General features: G+C 47.4%; 1 protein-coding gene across 3 annotated transcripts in view; it reads left to right on the top strand.

The window, feature by feature from the left end:
• Positions 1 to 22,001, top strand: part of LOC138566252 (solute carrier family 26 member 6-like) — a 1,150,832-nt gene that overhangs the window by 1,017,573 nt on the left and 111,258 nt on the right. For all 3 annotated transcript variants that reach the window (XM_069643338.1, XM_069643340.1, XM_069643339.1), the window contains exons 18-19: positions 13,802 to 13,999; positions 14,604 to 14,658. In XM_069643338.1, the coding sequence (XP_069499439.1) occupies positions 13,802 to 13,999; positions 14,604 to 14,658 (253 nt within the window). The remainder of the gene's footprint in view (positions 1 to 13,801; positions 14,000 to 14,603; positions 14,659 to 22,001) is intronic.

Here is a 22,001-nt window from a genome sequence, read left to right on the forward strand (position 1 = left end):
CCTGGTGGGGACTGGCCAGTCATTTGTCCTGGGGGATTCTGAGATGGGGTCTGGGCTTTGACTACAATACCTTTCTGGATGTTTTCAATTGTCTCCTCAAAGAATTTGTTAAAAGTGTTGGCCTGTGCCAGTGATGGTGCCAAGGTGGAGAGCTTACAAATAGCTTGACAGAACTTGGATACAATAGAAAACATTTCTCCTGATTGGTTGCTAGCAGCTGCTGTTTATTTATGTAAGAAATCTCTCTTGGCCATTCTTGCTCTGCTGCCCATCTCAGCCGTTTGATTCTCTGTCCATTTCCGTCAATGTTAAACTAACCAGCTTATGCAGGGGTACTAGGTTTTGCGTAAACCAGGGTTTTGAAACCCTCCTTCTCTTGGGTTTCATGGGTGCCATGTTGGAACACATGGTATGCATGAACTCAGGCCCAGCAGTAAGAAATTCTTCACTTAGTAGGGTAGTTTCTACAGAGACTAGTGATTTCTTAACTTCTGTCTCATCCAGAGATTTTATCCAGATCTTTAAGTTTCCAGACTAGTATGGAAGAATTATCTTTAGTCCCTTGATTATTCCCTGTGGGGGGGTCAGGGTAAGAAATTGAACAAAGTGACCTAACCAGTGGATCGGTAAACTATCTGTTAGGGAGGTATGGTTGCCTCTCACCATAAGCACATCCAAGCAGTGTCCTTTAATATGAGTTGGTAAGGTTCCTAGTGGCCATAGCCCATGATTTTCTAAAATTTCCAGATTTCTTTTGAATCTGGCCTTTTAGAAATGTACTTACTTCTGGTCTCACTTAAAAGCAGTGAAGACCCCCAAAATACTGCCTTTACGTGGGATCTGCTAGTCGTATGTGTGAGAAACTCATGGTGGCAACAGTAAAGACAGACACGAGTGATCACAGTTAAAGGGTGTTTATTAAACTGTATGCAGGTTGGAAATAGCCTAAGCTAAACCTAAATCTAAGATGGGAACAAACATCGACCATCAAATGAAAATGAGGCAGTCCTTTTGATGTACTAATAAACCAATTGCCAAATCTTTATGTCAGGATGCGGTAACATGGATCTCCCTTGCCCACGTTTTGAGCACGGGGTAAGATGGGATCTTGGAGCACAGCACACAGTCGACTTTTCCCAGCACGAGTCGACAGTTCCACTTGCAGCTAACAAGACCATTGATGGCCAAGTCTTGTTTCTTCTCTAAGTCTCTTGCCTTTGAGGGCGTGACATATTCAATAACAGAACACATTTTCTTTTTATCAAAATGAAAGTTTGTTTGCTGGTTTTACTTCGGGTGAGGATTCGCCACCTCTGGATCCCACTATTCCAGGCGCTGACCCCTCTTTACTTTCAGTCTCACTTACAAATCTTAATGTCTTTTTAAACAGTTCTAGTGGACATCCCTAGGCCGGGTTCACCAGTGTGAAAACACTGTTCCTTGGGGCTTTAGACTTGCCCCCTTTGCCACTTTGCAATTTTCATTCACCACAGCACAGTTCTTATCGACTCTCCCGTCGACTCGCCGGCTATAATGAACCACTTGGCTTTCTTCTTTACTGGAGTCAAGGCCGGTACCACAGATGCAGGAGTCACCCTCCCTCAGGCTTTTCGGTGTCAATATTCTCTGTGTAAAGTTGACATCTGTTTCAGCACACTTGGGCTATTTTCCTCGGTTTTACGTTTCTTTCAGCAGAGGGTTGGCAGGGTTTTGTCGAAAAGGGCAAGATTGTTTCTCTCCTAGTCAGCCTCTCAATATTTGCCACCTTTCTCCACCTTTTGAACCACCGGGTCTGGATAGCCATCTCGTGTGCGGTCTGCCTTGCTCGTACTGTGCTCTCTTGCTCCACCTTTTATCCCTGTGGAGAACGGAAAGGGCCGTCAGGTGTGTGTGATTCTGATCAATTGCCTTAGAAAAGGGGGGTGGGTGTAGTGGTTTTGAATGTCCTACGTGGTGGGGTGGGAAAAAGGTGTTGAAAAAAGTGGATACCGTGTCTCTGCCGTTGGCGTCCCACTCCCACTCTGCAGTGACCCCCCCCATCCTAGTGATCCTCCCTCACTAGTCCACCCCCAGGATCTGGATCCAATAGCGATGGCCGTGTCCTGGCCACCTGGATGACAGATCCCCGGGGACTAGCTAGGGAGACACCTTCAGGTTTCTCACATATGACAGCAAGGTGTTGTCAAATCAGAATAACATTTATTTATTTATTTATTGCATTCATTTGCAATGCACACCCCCGTAAGTATCACAACACAGATACAACGTAGGAAACAAAACATATAAAAAGAAGTACCTAAGCATGATAGTAAATATTGCAGAGAGTCAGGTAATGGGGACACCCCAGTTTCAGGTTAGTCGTATTTGTCAAACCGCCAGGTTTCTAGCAGTTTTCTGAAGATGGATATGGAGAGGTAGGGCATTCCACAGGGTGGGGGCAATGACTGTGAAGCAGGTTCCCCCGATCTTTTTCTTAAGAATCTCGGGATGGCTAGTGACAAAGTGGATGGGGACCGTAGACAGGGGAGTTTGGTTTCTTTGGAGATGCGTTGGAAGAGGAAGGAGGGTGCCGTATTGTGGGGTGCACCTGTGTGTAAGGGTGAGAATCTTAAAGTCAATACGTGCTTTGATTGGCAGCCACTGGGCCTCACGTATCGTTTGAGAGATGTGGTTTGAGCGTTTGAGGCCCCAGACAGCTTGGAGGGCATTCTTTTGGATCAACTGAAGTTTAACCATATTCTTAGAGGAAGGGCCTGCAAGGATGGCGTTACAGTTATCCAGTTTGCTGCCTATAATGGCTCTGGGGAGGGTGGGGCAATTGTCCGTAGATAAGAATTTTCAGTAGAAAGGAACTTACCTATGATTCTGCCACCAGGCATCTTTTGCAGCAATGTACAGCAACATTTTGAATGCCATTGATTTAGTGCCATATACTTCTAACAATGCAAATGTTTGCCTATAATATTTGCCCTTAATGTGTTCATTTATATTTCAAAAATCTAAACAAAAAGAAACAAGCACTTGATATATTATTATATTGGCTTTGCATTAACTCTATTTTTATTCCATTTTATTTAGCTTTAATGTAGCAACAAAGCATTGTACATCAGTAGGGCATACATTATGTGGCCAAAGGGGAGAACAGTCCTTATAATACATCATAAAACTGGCATATCATTTGGGGTAGCCGCAAAAAATTGAATTACAATTAATGGGGAACATTTCACAATGCTGGGAAGAGGTGTAGGGGTGGAACAGGCATGTGCGCTGTAAAGGGTGGCCTTCAGGAGGGATAATGGACCTAAGTGGGTTCAGGGTGGTTGATCTTAAAAGGGTTTGATGGAAGTGTTCTGTGAAAAGGAGACGGTCTTGATGAATTTTCCGATTTGCTTGAGGTTGCACACCATGCACTATATATTGGAAGCCTGATCTTTGTTGCGCTTCCTGTGTGTCTCTAACGTTGTGGTGCCAAAGTAATACAATACACACACGTTACTCCCATTGAAACGTGTGTTTTGAGATGTGTGCCACCGAGAAATTAACTTTCATCAGAGAAGCGATTTACTTCATGGCATTGCGTTATTGTAATGTGGAGGAGACAGGGTCCCACCCCCGCTGGTCAAAGACTGCACTGAAAACTGCCTATGTGTGTTAGGATAGTTGAGTGCTGCCCCTTAAAACAATGTACATGTATACGGCTTGCTGCCTCAGTGCATTTTTCTTGGAATGCCTCCAATTAGGTCAAGTCCCAGGCCCTACACATTAAGGTATTGGTGACTGTAGCTGGTAACTCTGTGCATGCAGTTTGAGCACCAGCTTCCTGCGCTCACCAGGGCTGATTGCTGCTTGCACGCAGAAGTTGCGGAAGCTTCTTGCGCTCACCATGGCTGCTAGTTCCCTGCACGTAGCATGGCAGCTTCCTATGCTCAGCATGACTGATATCTCCATGCATACAGCATGGAAGGGCTCGGTGAGACAGGCATGGTATCAAGAGAGACACACACTCAAAGATGTTATTTTCAAAACCTTTATTTACTAAGGTTCCTGGGTTGATGTAATACCTAACTGGCCCTAACTCTAAAGGGATGGATGCCTTAACTGATGTTTCTAAGCGCCGTCGATATCTGAAAGTCCAAAACAATCCATCTGTGTCTAAACATTTGCTTGCCCTCACTCTTTACAAAAATGTGTTGGGAAGTCTTTAAAAAAGGAAAGATAGTGGTTCAACAGAAAATAGGAAACCAAGGTTGGTTTCAGATGGCCTTCTCACAAGGTGTAGTTTGGTCAATGTCACAAAAATGAGTTCAATCAAAAAGGGCTGTTAGTAAGACCTTCTTCACGGTGCCCTTGCAGTATTGTTAAATACTTTCAATGTCTTTAGTTCCTTGGGGTTCTCTTCCACAAGCTTCAACGTGTCCAAGTTCAAAAGAACAAAAGAAATATAACAGAGTTCCTCTTCCAACTTCCCCAAGCTTCTATTCATTCAATATCAAAATTGTTAGGCCTCTCAGGGTTCCCTTCCGCAAGCTCATGCCCCTTCAGTTTCAAACACATGTTCAGTTTAACAACACAGTTTCTCTTAAGCCTCTCAGGGTTCCCTTCCCTAAGCTTAGGCCGCTTCAGTTTCAAACACATTATTCAACTTGTCAGGATGTACCTTTTCCTCAATATACAGTTCCTTTCTCAAATAACCTTCTCGTGGGGTAGAATCACAGACTTTTGAAAACACCAGGTTCCTTTGCTCCTCCTAAGCACGGTTACTCTGATCTTTGGCCCCTCTCTGTATTTCCTCTACTAGCTTTTCTTCTATCTTTTCATCTTGAGGTGCTTCCTGCACCCCTTTCTTATCCTTCACTTCACTGTGCCCACGTGCACCTTCTTTGGCTTTCTCTTACATCACCTTGTTGTGCGCCTGTCACCTTCCTTTGATTCACTTTACTTTCGTGCATCCTTGCACTTGACCTTTTCCTTGTCGTGCTTCTTTCGGGTCACTCGCACTCTTCTATTCACCTGCATGCCTTTCCTTGAATTGAAACAATACCGGCTTCCTTGTGACTGAGGCAATGATTGTGTTTCAAGTATTTCTTATTCTGTATTACATGGGTCCCAGACCCCTCTAACATTCTCATATATGCGGGTCCCAGACTCATTTGGCTTTTTCATATAACTTGGCTCTTCACTACAAGCCCCACAATCCCCTTTTTCCTATGGACAATAGTGGACTTTCAGTTCACAAAAGGGTTATTTCTTCTCGCTTTCCTGTTTCGTGTCGCTTTGCACTCTTTTCACTTGCTTTCTGATTCATACCTTTTTGCAATCTGTTGCTTGCTTTTCATTCTGGGCCACGTTACAGTTTGTGCCTTTCTCCCGCTCTGCTGCGGTCACACACTTGCTTCAGAGTTACTCTCTCGTTGACTTTCACGAAACTCACTGGGCAGCGTTGCGGTTACTGGCGGTCCCTTCAGGATACAAGGGGTTGAGGTCAGGGTCTCACCACCTGCCCCTCTCCGGCACAGATCCCAAGGGAACGAGCATTCCACTGAATGCCGCAAGCAGGATGCAGGCAGCCTCACTCCGGCTCCTTAGAGACAAGGCTCACTCGCCACGCAGCAGCCCCTCACAGACATTGGGCCATTGTATCGGCACGCTGTTCTCCTCCAGGCTTCCAGTCCTGCTGTTCTCTGCTCCTTGTCTGCTCTGGTCCAGACATCATCCCCAGCACGCTCTACTGATATGGCAAAACCTGGCTCGGGACTGAGAAGGGATCCCCTGCTGGACTTAGCCACGCAGCCTCCCTTCTGCTCTCCCAAATGCTTCTCCGCCTGCTCTCTCAGCAGTCTCCTTTTATATACCTGTGTTGTATCAATGGGCTGCAGGTGTGTGGTCAGGGCTGGGTTTGCCTGACATCCAATGCTCCAATTAACAGGGCATGCCTCTTGTTCAGTCCTGAGTAAGTGAGTTCTTAAAAGTGCAGTGTACCTTTTCCTTCTCTGCTCTGTCTTTCTGATAACCTGTAGGGGAAAGTCAAGTAGAGTCTGGTGTGCACAGTTGTAGTCAAGTGCCTGAACCTTCCTGACTCTATTAATGGGACAGCCTAATGGTGGTATGTAGTAGGCTTCTTTTTGCAATTCCATGTTGTTCCTATGGGTAATCTTCATTATTCCCGATTGCCTCTTCCTCGTCTCAGTGTTGGAAATATGGATGGGGGAACGGGCTGAGATTAAAAATACCCCCTAAAGGGTGAGGGAGAGTGTGATGGTGTATGATATCGAATGAGCGGTGTTTCTAATTTCTTCTGATTGGATTATTGGGGTAGTTGTAATGAATGGGTGTTTGTTCCAGTTTCCCTAGTCATAGAGCCTCAATACGACCCTGGCGGTAGGGGTTTAACGGGGCCGGTAGAGCTGCTAAAATGGGAATGGGGATGTACCGGGTTCCTTGAATGGAGAAATACCGGGCCCTCCAAGGTCGGAATGTCCTGGTATTTCCCCATTCAGGGAACCCAGACCCGGTACACGGAATGGGGGTAGCCATGCCGCAAAAAGCGGCATGGTTACCTCCAGGGTAGTGATGAGGCCCATAGAGTCTTATTAGAGGAAGATGACCGGGAAGAGAAAGTTGGGTTACAGAAGACTCTCTAGTTTTTAAGGAAAGAGAGAAAAGGTTAGTCATCTTTTGGAAAAAGCTTTGTTTTACCTTTAGATCTGGGTTTCTCTCCCTTTCTTCCTTTTGAGGGAAAGTCATGGGGTAAGACGCGGTTTGGATGACAATATCCCATAAAAGTAGAGAGAGGGTAGGGTGGATTGGGGCAAGGTATGGGGGAGTACCATGTCTCGACTTCATGCCCTCTGCCCTCACTGCCCAGGTGATCCTTCATCGCTTGTCCGTCCGCAGATTTGGGATCCAAGAGCGATGGCCCTCCACTGGCCACCTGAACAAAGGATCCTCTGATATTATTTGTGAGAATGCCCTCAGAAGTTTCCAGCGCCTATATGCTATATAGCTAGTAGCTCTCTGCATGCAGAGTAGCTGGCAGCTCCCTGCACCCAGTATGCATGGCAGCTTCCGGTGCTCACGATTACTTGTATCCTCCTGCATGCAACATGGGTGGCAGCTTCCCGTGCTCTGCATGACTGGTATTCCCATGCATGCATGATGGGTGGCCACTGGTCGAAGTGTACGAAAAGAAGTAGTGGAACTATGTTCCCTGCTGGCCTGCACCCAACCCCATCACCACGCCCCCTCCCACACACAATACAAACCCCCAAACACTTGCACCTGCTGTTTAAGGGAACTTTCAGTGCAGTGCACTGAAAGTGGAAGTTTCAACTTCTTCCTACACTTTTATTTTAAAATGAAACCATTCCGGAACGGTTTCTTTTTAAAATACAAGTATAGTAACAGTAAAACTTAATTTGAAAAAAGTAGAGGAGCACCGCACCCAACCCGCTCACTTCGACCACTGTGGGTTGCAGCTTCTTATGCTCAGCATGTATGGTATTTCCCGGATCACTGCAACCACACATAATTGCGACAGCCGAAAATGCGGACTTTCTTTTAATTAAACCCCTTTTACACAACATAGATATGTGGGGTGAGACCCCCCACAACCCCACCATATTGCTATAATATCCCACACCCCCACCACATATATCTGTGGTGTAAAGGGGATGTTTAAAAAAAAGTCAGCCATTTCAGCCTTTGCAATTATGAGGGTGACATTTTGGGCCATTTTTGTATTTCCCTGCATGCCTGATGGGTAACGGCTTCCTGTGCTCAGCATGACTGGTATCTACCTGCATGAATAATGGGTGGCAGTGTCCTGTGCTCAGTATGACTGGTACCTCAATGCATGCAGCGTGGGTGGCAGCTTCCTGTGCTCAGCATGACTGGTATCTCCCTGCATGCATGATGGGTGGCAGCGCCCAGTGTTCAGTATAACTGGTATCGTATCTCCCTGCATGCAGCATGGGAGGCAGCTTCCTGTGCTCAGTATGACTGGTACCTCCCTGCATGCAGCATGGGTGGCAGTTTCTTATTCTCAGCATGACTGATGTCTCCCTGCATGCAACATGGGTGGCAGCTTCCTGTGCTCAGTATGACTGGTATCTCCTTGCAAGCATGATGGGTGGCAGCGTCCTGTGCTCAGTATAACCGGTATCTCACTGCATGCAGCATGGGTGGCAGCTTCCTGTGCTCAGCATGTGCTGGTATCTCTCTGCATGCAGCATGGGTGGCAGTTTCCTGTGCTCAGCATGACTGGTATCTCCCTGGATGCAACAAGTGTGGCAGCTTCCTGTGCTCAGCATGTGCTGGTATCTCCCTGCATGCAGTGTGGTTGGCAGCTTCCTGTGCTCAGCATGACTGGTATCTCCATACATGCAGCATGGGTGGGCTCCTGTATGCTGCATAGCTGGCAGATCTATGCGTGGCAGCTTCCTGAATGCATGCTGGTTGTCTGCTTTCTACGCTCAGCATGGATAGTATCTTATCGCGTGCAGCATGGGTGGCAGCTTCCTGTGCTCAGTATGACTGGTACCTCCCTGCATGCAGCATGGGTGGCAGTTTCTTATTCTCAGCATGACTGGTATCTCCCTGCATGCAGCATGGGTGGCAGCTTCCTGTGCTCAGTATGACTGGTATCTCCTTGCAAGCATGATGGGTGGCAGCGTCCTGTGCTCAGTATAACCGGTATCTCCCTGCATGCAGCATGGGTGGCAGCTTCCTGTGCTCAGCATGTTCTGGTATCTCCCTGCATGCAGCATGGGTGGCAGCTTCCTGTGCTCAGCATGACTGGTATCTCCCTGGATGCAACAGGGGTGGCAGCTTCCTGTGCTCAGCATGTGCTGGTATCTCCCTGCATGCATGATAAGTGGCAGCTTCCTGTGCTCAGTATAACCGGTATCTCCCTGCATGCAGCATGGGTGGCAGCTTCCTGTGCTCAGCATGTGTTGGTATCTCCCTGGATGCAACATGGGTGGCAGCCTCCTGTGCTCAGCATGACTGGTATCTCCCTGCATGCATGATGGGTGGCAGCGCCCTGTGCTCAGCATGACTGATATCTCCCTGCATGCAGCATGGGTGGCAGCTTCCTGTGCTCAGCATGAATGGTATCTCCATGCATGCAGCATGGGTGGCAGCTTCCTGTGCTCAGCATGTGTTGGTATCTCCCTGGATGCAACATGGGTGGCAGCTTCCTGTGCTCAGCATGACTGGTATCTCCCTGCATGCATGATGGGTGGCAGGGCCCTGTGCTCAGCATGACTGATATCTCCCTGCATGCAGCATGGGTGGCAGCTTCCTGTGCTCAGCATGAATGGTATCTCCATGCATGCAGCATGGGTGGGCTCCTGTATGCTGCATAGCTGGCAGATCTATGCGTGGCAGCTTCCTGAATGCATGCTGGTTGTCTGCTTTCTGCGCTCAGCATGACTGATACCTCCATGCATGCAGCATGGGTGGCAGTTTCTTATTCTCAGCATGACTGATGTCTCCCTGCATGCAGCATGGGTGGCAGCTTCCTGTGCTCAGTATGACTGATGTCTCCTTGCAAGCATGATGGATGGCAGCGTCCTGTGCTCAGTATAACCGGTATCTCCCTGCATGCAGCATGGGTGACAGCTTCCTGTGCTCAGCATATGCTGGTATCTCCATGCATGCAGCATGGGTGGCAGCTTCCTGTGCTCAGCATGACTGGTATCTCCCTGGATGCAACAAGGGTGGCAGCTTCCTGTGCTCAGCATGTGCTGGTATCTCCCTCCATGCATGATGGGTGGCAGCTTCCTCTGCTCAGCATGTGCTGGTATCTCCCTGGATGCAACAAGGGGGGCAGCTTCCTGTGCTCAGCATTACTGATATCTCCCTGCATGCAGCATGGGTGGCAGCTTCCTGTGCTCAGTATGACTGGTATCTCCCTGCATGCAGCATGGGTGGCAGCTTCCTGTGCTCAGTATGACTGGTATCTCCCTGCATGCATGATGTGTGGCAGCTTCCTGTGCTCAGCATGACTGGTATCTCCCTGCATGCATGATGGGTGGCAGCGCCCTGTGCTCAGTATGACTGGTATCTCCCTGCATGCATGATGTGTGGCAGCTTCCTGTGCTCAGCATGACTGGTATCTCCCTACATGCATGATGGGTGGCAGCACCCTGTGCTCAGTATGACTGGTATCTCCTTGCATGCAGCATGGGTGGCAGCTTCCTGTGCTCAGCATGACTGATATCTCCCTGCATGCATGATGTGTGGCAGCTTCCTGTGCTCAGCATGACTGGTATCTCCCTACATGCATGATGGGTGGCAGCACCCTGTGCTCATTATGACTGGTATCTCCCTGCATGCAGCATGGGTGGCAGCTTCCTGTGCTCAGCATGACTGATATCTCCCTGCATGCAGCATGGGTGGCAGCTTCCTGTACTCAGCATGACTGATATCTCCCTGCATGCAGCATGGGTGGCAGCCTCCTGTGCTCAGCATGACTGGTATCTCCCTGCATGCAGCATGGGTGGCAGCTTCCTGTGCTCAGCATGACTGGTATCTCCCTGCATGCAGCATGGGTGGCAGCTTCCTGTGCTCAGTATGTGCTGGTATCTCCCTGCATGCATGATGTGTGGCAGCTTCCTGTGCTCAGCATGACTGGTATCTCCCTGCATGCATGATGGGTGGCAGCGCCCTGTGCTCAGTATGACTGGTATCTCCCTGCATGCAGCATGGGTGGCAGCTTCCTGTGCTCAGCATGACTGATATCTCCCTGCATGCAGCATGGGTGGCAGCTTCCTGTGCTCAGTATGACTGGTATCTCCCTGCATGCAGCATGGGTGGCAGCTTCCTGTGCTCAGCATGAATGGTATCTCTCTGCATGCAGCATGGGTGGCATCTTCCTGTGCTCAGCATGTGCTGGTATCTCCCTGCATGCAGCATGGGTGGCAGCTTCCTGTGCTCAGGATGTGCTGATATCTCCCTGCATGCAGCATGGGTGGCAGCTTCCTGTGCTCAGCATGAATGGTAACTCCATGCATGCAGCATGGGTGGGCTCCTGTATGCTGCATAGCTGGGAGATATATGCATGGCAGCTTCCTGAATGCATGCTGGTTGTCTGCTTTCTGCGCTCAGCATGGCTGGTATCTTCTTGCATGCAGCATGGGTGGCAGCTTCCTGTGCTCAGCATGAGTGGTACCTCCCTGCATGCAGCATGGGTGGCACCGTCCTGTGCTCAGTATTATCGGTATCTCCCTGCATGCAGCATCGGTGCAGCTTCCTGTGCTCAGCATGTGCTGGTATCTCCCTGCATGCAGCATGGGTGGCAGCTTCCTGTGCTCAGCATGACTGGTATCTCCCTGGATGCAACAAGGGTGGCTGCTTCCTGTGCTCAGCATGTGCTGGTATCTCCCTGGATGCACCAAGGGTGGCAGCATCCTGTGCTCAGCATGACTGGTATCTCCCTGCATGCATGATGGGTGGCAGTGCCCTGTGCTCAGTATGACTGGTATCTCCCTGCATGCAGCATGGGCGGCAGCTTCCTGTGCTCAGCATGACTGTTATCTCCCTGCATGCAGCATAGGTGGCAGCTTCCTGTGCTCAGTATGACTGGTATCTCTCTGCATGCAGCATGGGTGGCAGCTTCCTGTGCTCAGTATTTGCTGGTATCTCCCTGCATGCATGATGTGTGGCAGCTTCCTGTGCTCAGCATGACTGGTATCTCCCTGCATGAATGATGGGTGGCAGCGCCCTGTGCTCAGTATGACTGGTATCTCCCTGCATACGGCATGGGTGGCAGCTTCCTGTGCTCAGCATGACTGATATCTCCCTGCATGCAGCATGGGTGGCAGCTTCCTGTGCTCAGCATGACTGGTATCTCCCTGCATGCATGATGGGTGGCAGCACCCTGTGCTCAGTATGACTGGTATCTCCCTGCATGCAGCATGGGTGACAGCTTCCTGTGCTCAGTATGACTGGTATCTCCCTGCATGCAGCTTGGGTGGCAGCTTCCTGTGCTCAGCATGACTGGTATCTCCCTGCATGCATGACGGGTGGCAGCGCCCTGTGCTCAGTATGACTGGTATCTCCCTGCATGCAGCATGGGTGGCAGCTTCCTGTGCTGAGCATGACTGATATCTCCCTGCATGCTGCATGGGTGGCAGCTTCCTGTGCTCAGTATGACTGGTATCTCCCTGCATGCAGCATGGGTGGCAGCTTCCTGTGCTCAGCATGACTGGTATCTCCCTGCATGCAGCATGGGTGGCAGCTTCCTGTGCTCAGTATGTGCTGGCATCTCCCTGCATGCATGATATGTGGCAGCTTCCTGTGCTCAGCATGACTGGTATCTCCCTGCATGCATGACGGGTGGCAGCTTCCTGTGCTCAGTATGACTGATATCTCCCTGCATGCAGCATGGGTGGCAGCTTCCTGTGCTGAGTATGTGCTGGTATCTCCCTGCATGCATGATGTGTGGCAGCTTCCTGTGCTCAGCATGACTGGTATCTCCCTGCATGCATGATGGGTGGCAGCGCCCTGTGCTCAGTATGACTGGTATCTCCCTGCATGCAGCATGGGTGGCAGCTTCCTGTGCTCAGCATGTGCTGGTATCTGCCTGCATGCATGATGTGTGGCAGCTTCCTGTGCTCAGCATGACTGATATCTCCCTGCATGCAGCATGGATGGCAGCTTCCTGTGCTCAGTATGACTGGTATCTCCCTGCATACAGCATTGGTGGCAGCTTCCTGTGCTCAGTATGTGCTGGTATCTCCATGCATGCAGCATGTGTGGCAGCTTCCTGTGCTCAGCATGACTGGTATCTCCCTGCATGCATGATGTGTGGCAGCTTCCTGTGCTCAGCATGACTGATATCTCCCTGCATGCAGCATGGGTGGCAGCTTCCTGTGCTCAGTATGTGCTGGTATCTCCCTGCATGCAGCATGGGTGGAAGCTTCCTGTGCTCAGCATGACTGGTATCTCCCTGCATGCATGATGTGTGGCAGCTTCCTGTGCTCAGCATGACTGATATCTCCCTGCATACAGCATGGGTGGCAGCTTCCTGTGCTCAGTATGTGCTGGTATCTCCCTGCATGCAGCATGGGTGGAAGCTTCCTGTGCTCAGTATGACTGGTATCTCCCTGCATACAGCATGGGTGGCAGCTTCCTGTGCTCAGTATGTGCTGGTATCTCCATGCATGCAGCATGTGTGGCAGCTTCCTGTGCTCAGCATGACTGGTATCTCCCTGCATGCATGATGGGTGGCAGCTTCCTGTGCTCAGTATGTGCTGATATCTCCCTGCATGCAGCATGGGTGGCAGCACCCTGTGCTCAGCATGACTGGTATCTCCCTGCATGCATGATGGGTGGCAGCGCCCAGTGTTCAGTATAACTGGTATCGTATCTCCCTGCATGCAGCATGGGAGGCAGCTTCCTGTGCTCAGCATGAATGGTATCCCCATTCATGCAGCAAGGGTGAGCTCCTATATGCTCTGCAGCCAGCAGCTCCCTGCACACAGCATGGTTGGTAGTTGCATGGGTGAATCATGACTGGAAGCTTCACCTGCAGTATGGGACTGGCTTCTTCTGGTGCACAGCACGGCTGGCACGTGCTTGACAATACAAATGTTCTGCAAGAGACTCATAAAGGGGTCTACCCTTTCAGTTCTACTTATGTGGGACCTGGATGTGGCTCAGTTAAAGATGACTTGCTATCTAGTGCTGTTCACCTGAGTGACCTCTGTTGGAGAGAGAGAGCACAATCCGTGATCTGTCATGTTAAATCACAAAACACTTTGGCCAAAGTAACTTTCAAAGTATTCTTATTTTGTAGGAGAAAATAATGAAGTACATGTCAGTGTCAAAAGGAGTCATTGTGGACATAGAAGATCAAACCAACAAACTCCCCAAGATAACAGAAGAGCCCACTCTGGAAACCCTGGGTCTTGACCATCCACCTTTCCACTCCCTGCTGCTGGACCTGTCTGTGGTCAGCTCTGTGGACACTGTCACTCTCAAGGTTCTGAAAAATGTAAGGAAAACAGCAGGTGGGAACGTTTGATCATTATTTAGATACCAATGTTGGGATGACACCTTTTGCGTTTGTGCAAGTGTAGCACTTCTGACTGTTTAAGTGGTCAATAATGCAATGTATTGTCTCTCACCTAATTTGTGGGCCAGAGCTGCAAACGGGGCCACATACAGAGAGTAAAGGACAATGAAGATTTTCCAGAATAGCTTTTAGAAAAGTCTTGATTCTGTTAAAAACACAAAGGCGAGTGTGACACTTCTCTTTTTGAATTCATAAGTTCACGCAGCCAGAATTAAGCAAACAGACAGAAGCATTCTTTGCTGCAATTCTAAATAATAACTTCAAAACAGCACCTCCTAAACGCCTCTGGGGCAGTTGTAGTCCAAAGCCCTGAGGCATGTGACCGGTATCATGTTATTTGTGCTATGGGTAATTGCAATGCTGAAAATGTCTGTTTATGTTTCATTCTACATAGTTTGCCTATACAGTGGGGGAATAGTATATCAGCTGGTCAAACCTAAAAAAAACATGCAACAACACAATGCAACAACACATATTGGTACTGGTACAAATGATTGATGGCTATTTGTTTCATTTCTTTTAGATTTTCAAAGATTTCCGGGACCTGGAAGTGGACGTTTATCTAATTGGTTGTCAGGGTAAGTCAGGAATTCTAGAGAAAATGTCAGATTTTGAATAAGTGACTAAGGTTTTCAATTGGAAAACATTGCAAACTTCTCAACTGATAGGCAGCTGTGTTCGATGTGGCAAATCTAAGGGAGATCATTTTAATGTAAAGAGGAAGGGGAATTGTGGCTGGAAGGTTTCACCTGTGTGACTGTGGGCACATCTTGCTCAAAGGCCCAATGAGTCTTATTGACTTGCTGCTTGCATGGATATGTGTGTGTTAGATACTTTTCCTGAATATTGAGGTCATAGAATGGGACGCTGCATTATGCAAAGAGGTTGGCATGGGAATATGTCTTTCACAGACCTCTGTGCTCCGGGCCTTTGCTTTGTCTTGGAGCATCAGAAATCTGTGCCCCTGGAGCAGTGTGGTGCATGGATATGTGTGTGTTAGATACTTTTCCTGAATATTGAGGTCATAGAATGGGACGCTGCATTATGCAAAGAGGTTGGCATGGGAATATGTCTTTCACAGACCTCTGTGCTCCGGGCCTTTGCTTTGTCTTGGAGCATCAGAAATCTGTGCCCCTGGAGCAGTGTGGTGCATGGATATGTGTGTGTTAGATACTTTTCCTGAATATTGGGGTCATTGAATGGGATGCTGCATTATGTAAAGAGGTTGGCGTGGGAATATGTCTTTCACAGACCTCTGTGTTCCGTGCCTTGCTTTGTCTTGGAGCATCAGAAATCTGTGCCCCTGGAGCAGTGTGGTGCATGGATATGTGTGTGTTAGATACTTTTCCTGAATATTGGGGTCATAGAAAGGGACGCTGCATTATGTAAAGAGGTTGGCGTGGGAATATGTCTTTCACAGACCTCTGTGTTCCGGGCCTTTACTTTGTCTTGGAGCATCAGAAATCTGTGCCCTTGGAGCAGTGTGGTGCATGTATATGTGTGTGTTAGATACTTTTCCTGAATATTGGGGTCATAGAATGGGGCGCTGCATTATGTAAAGAGATTGGCGTGGGAATATGTCTTTCACCGACCTCTGTGCTCCGGGCCTTTGCTTTGTCTTGGAGCATCAGAAATCTGCGCCCTTGGAGCAGTGTGGTGCATGTATATGTGTGTGGTAGATACTTTCCTTGAATATTGTGGTCATAGAATGGGGCGCTGCATTATGTAAAGAGGTTGGCGTGGGAATATGTCTTTCACAGACCTCTGTGCTGCGGGCCTTTGCTTTGTCTTGGAACATCAGAAATCTGTGCCATTGGAGCAGGTGTAGCAGTGTAGTGCTCTTCAGGGAAGTCCCTCATCTTATCTCATTCAGAGAAGCATCCCTGATGATGCTCAATGGATGGACTGCTGGTGCTATGTGAGTAGGAGAGGTGCTTCATCAGTAGTACTTTCCTGGTAAAGTCTGCAGTTGAGATTTTGTGGATTCTTTGTAAGGACTGGACCTGAAAGTTGACGAGTAGCCTGAGGGCAATGAACCCACCCTCTAAAAGATCTCCTGCGCGCCGGATCTAATCATTGGTTGCTTTTGCAGCTGGTACAGTGTCTCTTTATTTATAAATAAAATAATGTAAACATTGGTTGCTTTTGCAGCTGGTACAGTGTCTCTTTATTTATAAATAAAACATTGTAAACATTGGTTGCTTTTGCAGCTGGTACAGGATATCTTTATTTATAAATAAAACAATGTAAACATTGGTTGCTTTTGCAGCTGGTGCAGTGTCTCTTTATTTATAAATAAAATAATGTAAACATTGGTTGCTTTTGCAGCTGGTGCAGTGTCTCTTTATTTATAAATAAAATAATGTAAACATTGGTTGCTTTTGCAGCTGGTGCAGTGTCTCTTTATTTATAAATAAAATAAAGTGTCTCTTTATTTATAAATAGAATAATGTAAACATAGGTTGCTTTTGCAGCTGGTGCAGTGTCTCTTTATTTATAAATACAATAATGTAAACATTGGTTGCTTTTGCAGCTGGTGCAGTGTCTCTTTATTTATAAATAGAATAATGTAAACATTGGTTGCTTTTGCAGATGGTACAGTGTCTCTTTAGATTTCGTGCTGTTAGCTTGCTCTTTTGCAGCCCTGTCCCTTCTTTATTCCACAAATGATGACAATTGAACATTCACCACCATCTCCGATTGATGTGTAATCCAAATAGATACTACGTCGCATTCCCTTCCTCAGGACAACGTCTTATTAGGATGGAGCAAAAGGGACTAACGTATCAAATTTAGCAGCATTTCAATGCAAAAGTCGTGCTGTGGTACATGCCAGTAAATGCCCTAACTTCCGCCCTCCCCAGTGGTATCTGCCTTGCTCCTGGTTACAGATATAACCACGAGTCCTTTTTCTCTGTGCTGGAGGTAGCTGCCAGTAACAAACTTAACCAGCCAATCAGAAAACAAATGGAACAGGCACCAGTGGTATCCCTACAATAACAGTCCGCAATAGTTGTTGCCAGCTGCACACAGAACAACAAGGGCACAAATCGGATTCATGTGCCCGAGAACATTACTGACCAGATTTACAACCTCTCAGGTTGGGAAGCAGGCTGCAGAGTCAGTGGGCACGGTTCACAGAATTCCAAGAAGGAAGATCGCGATTTCTGAGTAAGACTAACTGCACCAAGGTGCAAGCTCTCTACTAACTAAAAACATGCAAACTAATCAAAAAATTAAACAACACACAAATATTTAACAGGAAAGCCATGTCTTGAAGACTTTACGAAAGGCCCTCAGCCTTGTGCATAGGGAATGTGAACACATTCCAAAGCGGGGGAATAGCAGCAGAAAATACACGACTATCCTTATCTTTAAAATTAGATTTAGGAATCTTAAACAAGCTTAGAGTCTCTAAACGTAAAGTACGAACAGGCTTATAGAGGTGAATCTTATTTTCTAAGGAATTAGATGCAATTCCTTGTAGACATTTGACAATTAAGCAGAGAACTTTAAAAGATATTCAACTTTTTTGCGGGAAACCAATTGAGCGATCGTTGCATGGAGATCCTATTAAAAGTCAATTCAACTGCAGAGCTTTGAACTTTCTGTAAGTGAGCAAGCTTAACATTGTGGAGTCCTAAAAAACAACGAATTACAGTAATCTAGTTTAGAATTGATAAGGGAAGACAAAATCGTGTGGTATTTCTTGCCAACACACAGAGCATGCATGCATTTATGTGGGTAATGTGTATAGCACACACATATCTAGAAATCACCATAGTGCTGTGTCCTTCTCAGAGTAACACACCGAAGAAGTAAGCAGAGATAATAGAAAGATGCTTTCAGAAGTTCATTAATTTGAGGATTCGTGTCAAGTTCTGTATGGCAATAAATGTCCAGGTTTTTAACTGCGATTACAAAATTAGAGGCCATCTGAAAAGTAAGGGGGGCTGTGTCACGAAGGGCAACAAAAAGTATTTATGTGGCCTCGGAGGTTAATCTAAATTTTGTTGGGATTGAACTGCAGAACACCATCTAAAATTAAATACTCTACTCGAGCAAAGCAGCAATCAAAGCTCTCCTCTTCATTGTAAGAGCAATTGACCTTACAGTAAATGTGGGTATCCTCTACGTACCAATAGCAAATAATTCCAAATTTGATTACTTAAAAATTGAAAAATAATAGTGGCTCTGCAATTCACTAGCATCTTTGGGGAATAAAAAGGGCCCAACTTCACCTGTTACATCCCTTTTATTTTGGAAGGAACATGATTCCATGGGCGTAATCTTAGATGGGTGTCGAGATGTATTTCCAAAACTAACCCTGGGGCCAACCTATTATGATGAACCGGAAAGACACTGAAGTCTAGCCCCAACCCATCAAGGTAGGTAGCAGAGCAGCAAGGCTTTAGTGTCATGAGGGATGTGACAGTAGTCTAGGGCTTCAATGAGACACACACACTGCACTTTAATAATTCCAGTTAGACAAAGAAGTACAAAAATACACAATGATTTATTATGCCTTTACACACTAAGCAAGGAAAGCTTCTTCAGATAAGTATAATCACTCAACTTCTATCAAGCATATATGTAGATCCACAGTTAGGGGTCCTGACCAGAACTCATACACTTAACCTTAAAGACAGTGTGGCGTTCACGTAAGCAGGAGACAGGCCAAGATATGAGTTTCAAAGTATTTTTATTATTACACACAAAAGCAAACGCCTATCTATCCCTATTCTAATGTGGTTTCTCTACCTAACAAAAGACAAACTGAGGCGGTCAGGTTAGTCGAGTTCTTAAAATAAGCAGTCCTGGTCAAAACCCTGCCACCCCTAACACTACAACAAAACCTAACCTAAATATAAGATCCCCTGTGCTCTAAGGGGAATTACTTTCTGCCCCTTTTTAAAAATTGATAGTTTATCTGGACAAAGAAAATGTCTCAAAACAAAGTTCTGATAGACGTGTGAGGATGACTTCCTCCTCCCAGCGTATTCCTAGTAGATACAAATGGTGCTCCTTGTGATGAAATAATAGTTCCAAAGTAAAGCCCTCCGCACAATTACCTCTAGCTACGCCCTGCAACTGGAAAACACTGCCTCTCAACACACAACTGTCCCAGACTGACCCTCTACTTCAGAGAGTGACACCATCACAACTAGAAACCATTCTCATGCCCCCTTTAAGACCTCAGCACTAGTCAACACAGGCTCCCTCACTGCCCACGCTCTAGGCATCCATGACCTCCTCACTGCACACAATCTACATGCCCTAGCCATCTCAGAAACCTGGCTCCATGAAGCATCCAGCCCTGCCCTATCCCTAACAATCCCTCCTGGATATACCATATACTGTAAAGACAGACCCAATGCAAAAGGAGGAGGAGTTGCAGTATTAGAAAAAAGACTCCTTACCCATAAGACCCTTGAGTTGAGTAGAGATATCCTCTCACTCAAATAAACTACCTCACCGGCCAGTACCATCACCTACCGCCCACCTGGACCAATTCTCACCTTCGAGGAAAACCTACTCCACATCATTAGTAACAACATTAAAACCTAATGCCAAATCATCCTCCTCAGCGACCTCAACCAACGACCCCTCTGACCACCAAGTCACCTCTGTCTCAAACTCTCTGAAAGCCCTTAACTTCAAACATTGTGTCACTGACCCCACTCACAGCAAAGGCAGTACACTCGACTGGATCACTGACCTTAACTGCCAGATTACGGTAGACTCCAATACCCCATGCCCCTGTCCCGACCACAATATCTCCTTTTCCATTCACCACCCCAAGACAACCAAATCCTCCCCATTACTCTCCCCCCTGCACTCAAACGTACATCACGCAAACTCACCAAAGATCGCATTCTGACACTATTAGTTACATCATACCTAGAACCCCATCACCTAGAAGACCCTAACCCTGTAGCAAAAATCTACACAACCATCCTAAGTTCTGCAGTTCACACTGCCACCCCTTGACCCAACGCAAAGGCAAACCCACTAGACAACTTCACTCCTGGTTCACCACAGATCTCAACGACCTGCGAGACAAAAAACGACTAGCAGAAACTAGATTGAAAAGAAATCCGTCGCCCCCACCCATCAAAATGGTGTTTACCAAGGCATCCAAAACTTACAAGAACGCCATCATCTCTGCCAAATCCACCACTTTCAATACAAGAATGAACAACACCAAGTTGGACTCCAGAGAAATCTTCACTTTTCTCAGAGACCTCGAAAACCCATCCACCCCGCCAACCTTCATCACCAAGGATGCAGCCTGGTGCACAAAAATCCAATCAGCCATGCTCAACAACATTAACTCTCTAAATAAGAAGATGAAAAATAAACCAGCAACCTTACAACCCCAGCCACACTCCACTGCGCCGTCCACCTCCCACAGCTCCGCCCAGTTTTTTCGATTCAATATTGTCACAGAAGCGAAAGTCCTCTCCATCCTCAAAAGCCTCAGCCCATCCAAATGTAAAGGGGATGTATGCCCAGCCCCCATCGTCAAGGATTTCTGAGAAGCCCTTGTACCGCTCTTGACCTCTTTTATCAATGCCTCCCTTGACACAGGCATCGTACCCTCCAGCATCAAGGAAGCCTGGGTTCTCCCATTATAAAAAACCCAACCTTAGACCCAGCTATTCCCAAGAACTAGCTGCCAATCACCACAGTCCCATTCTTACTGAAAATCATTGACAGAGCAGCATACCTGCAGATCCAACAATGCCTGGAAACCAACCACATCGTGGCATTGCGACAATTCGGATTCCGTCCTGGCCATGGGACATAATCAGCATTACTAGACCTAAAAAATCAGATAGACAAACTCAGAGACTCAGGGAAACCCACCCTTCCCCTCCTGCTTGACCTCTTGGCAGCCTTTGACCTTGTCAACCACAACATACTCTGCCACCACCTCTGCCAACTTCTCCCCCGAAGCCACAGTTTGCATCACCTCCTTTCTAGAGGGTAGAGTTATGAGAGTATTCGCCAACAATGCCTGTGTCCCCTTCCCCTATCCCATGCGGAGCACCACAAGGCACCCTCTTCGACATTCTAGATTCTCTCTGCATAGCCTATACCAACTACGCTGATAACACACAAATCCTCCTACCCCTCACTGGCAACTATGGAACAGGCTCCAATACTCTTGACGCCACATACACAACCATCCAGTCCTCTCCAACCACCTATGCCTCAACGATGACAAAACTGAAACCCTGCTGATAGGCTCCCTTGCCACAATCAAGAAACTCAGCTCCCAATACACAGCATTCAAAATTAACAACAGCCACATACCCAACTCCACCTCAGTGAAGACGTTAAGCATCCACATGTATGCTTTTCTTTCACAGACTTGCCACGTGAATGCTATTGCAACATCTGCAGCCTGCACAACCAAATTGATCAACGCTGCTAAACCCTCTCTCTCCCAAGACAGCTACCTGACCATTGTATGTGCAGTCATCAGTGCCAGGCTTGAATATTGCAGCGTCTTCTTTGCAGGCACCTCCTCCCAAAACATACAAAAGCTCCAAACCGTGCAAAACAATGCACTTCGAGCAGCGCTCAACATCCCCAAACAGGACCACATCACAGCCGCGAGGAGGGCAGTACACTGGCTGCCCATCCGTGAGAGAATCACCTTCAAAACATCCTCTTTCACCCATAGGTGCCTCTCCAATACCGCACCCCTACCTCACTAACAAAATTACCAAAGCGCATTCTTCAAGGCCCACCAGAACCCCCTATACACACCGACTCTGCCTACCCAAAGTGAAATGCAGCAAAGCCAGAGATTCCAGTTTGCCTGCCATCGCTGCCAAGCAATGGAACTCCCTCCGACCCTCCCTGAGAGTGGAGCCCTCCTACTGGGTCTTTCCGGAAAGCCCTTAAAATG

Source organism: Ambystoma mexicanum, chromosome 2p (genome assembly GCF_040938575.1).
Source record: "Ambystoma mexicanum isolate Mex_15411 chromosome 2p, UKY_AmexF1_1, whole genome shotgun sequence".
NCBI lineage: Eukaryota > Metazoa > Chordata > Amphibia > Caudata > Ambystomatidae > Ambystoma > Ambystoma mexicanum.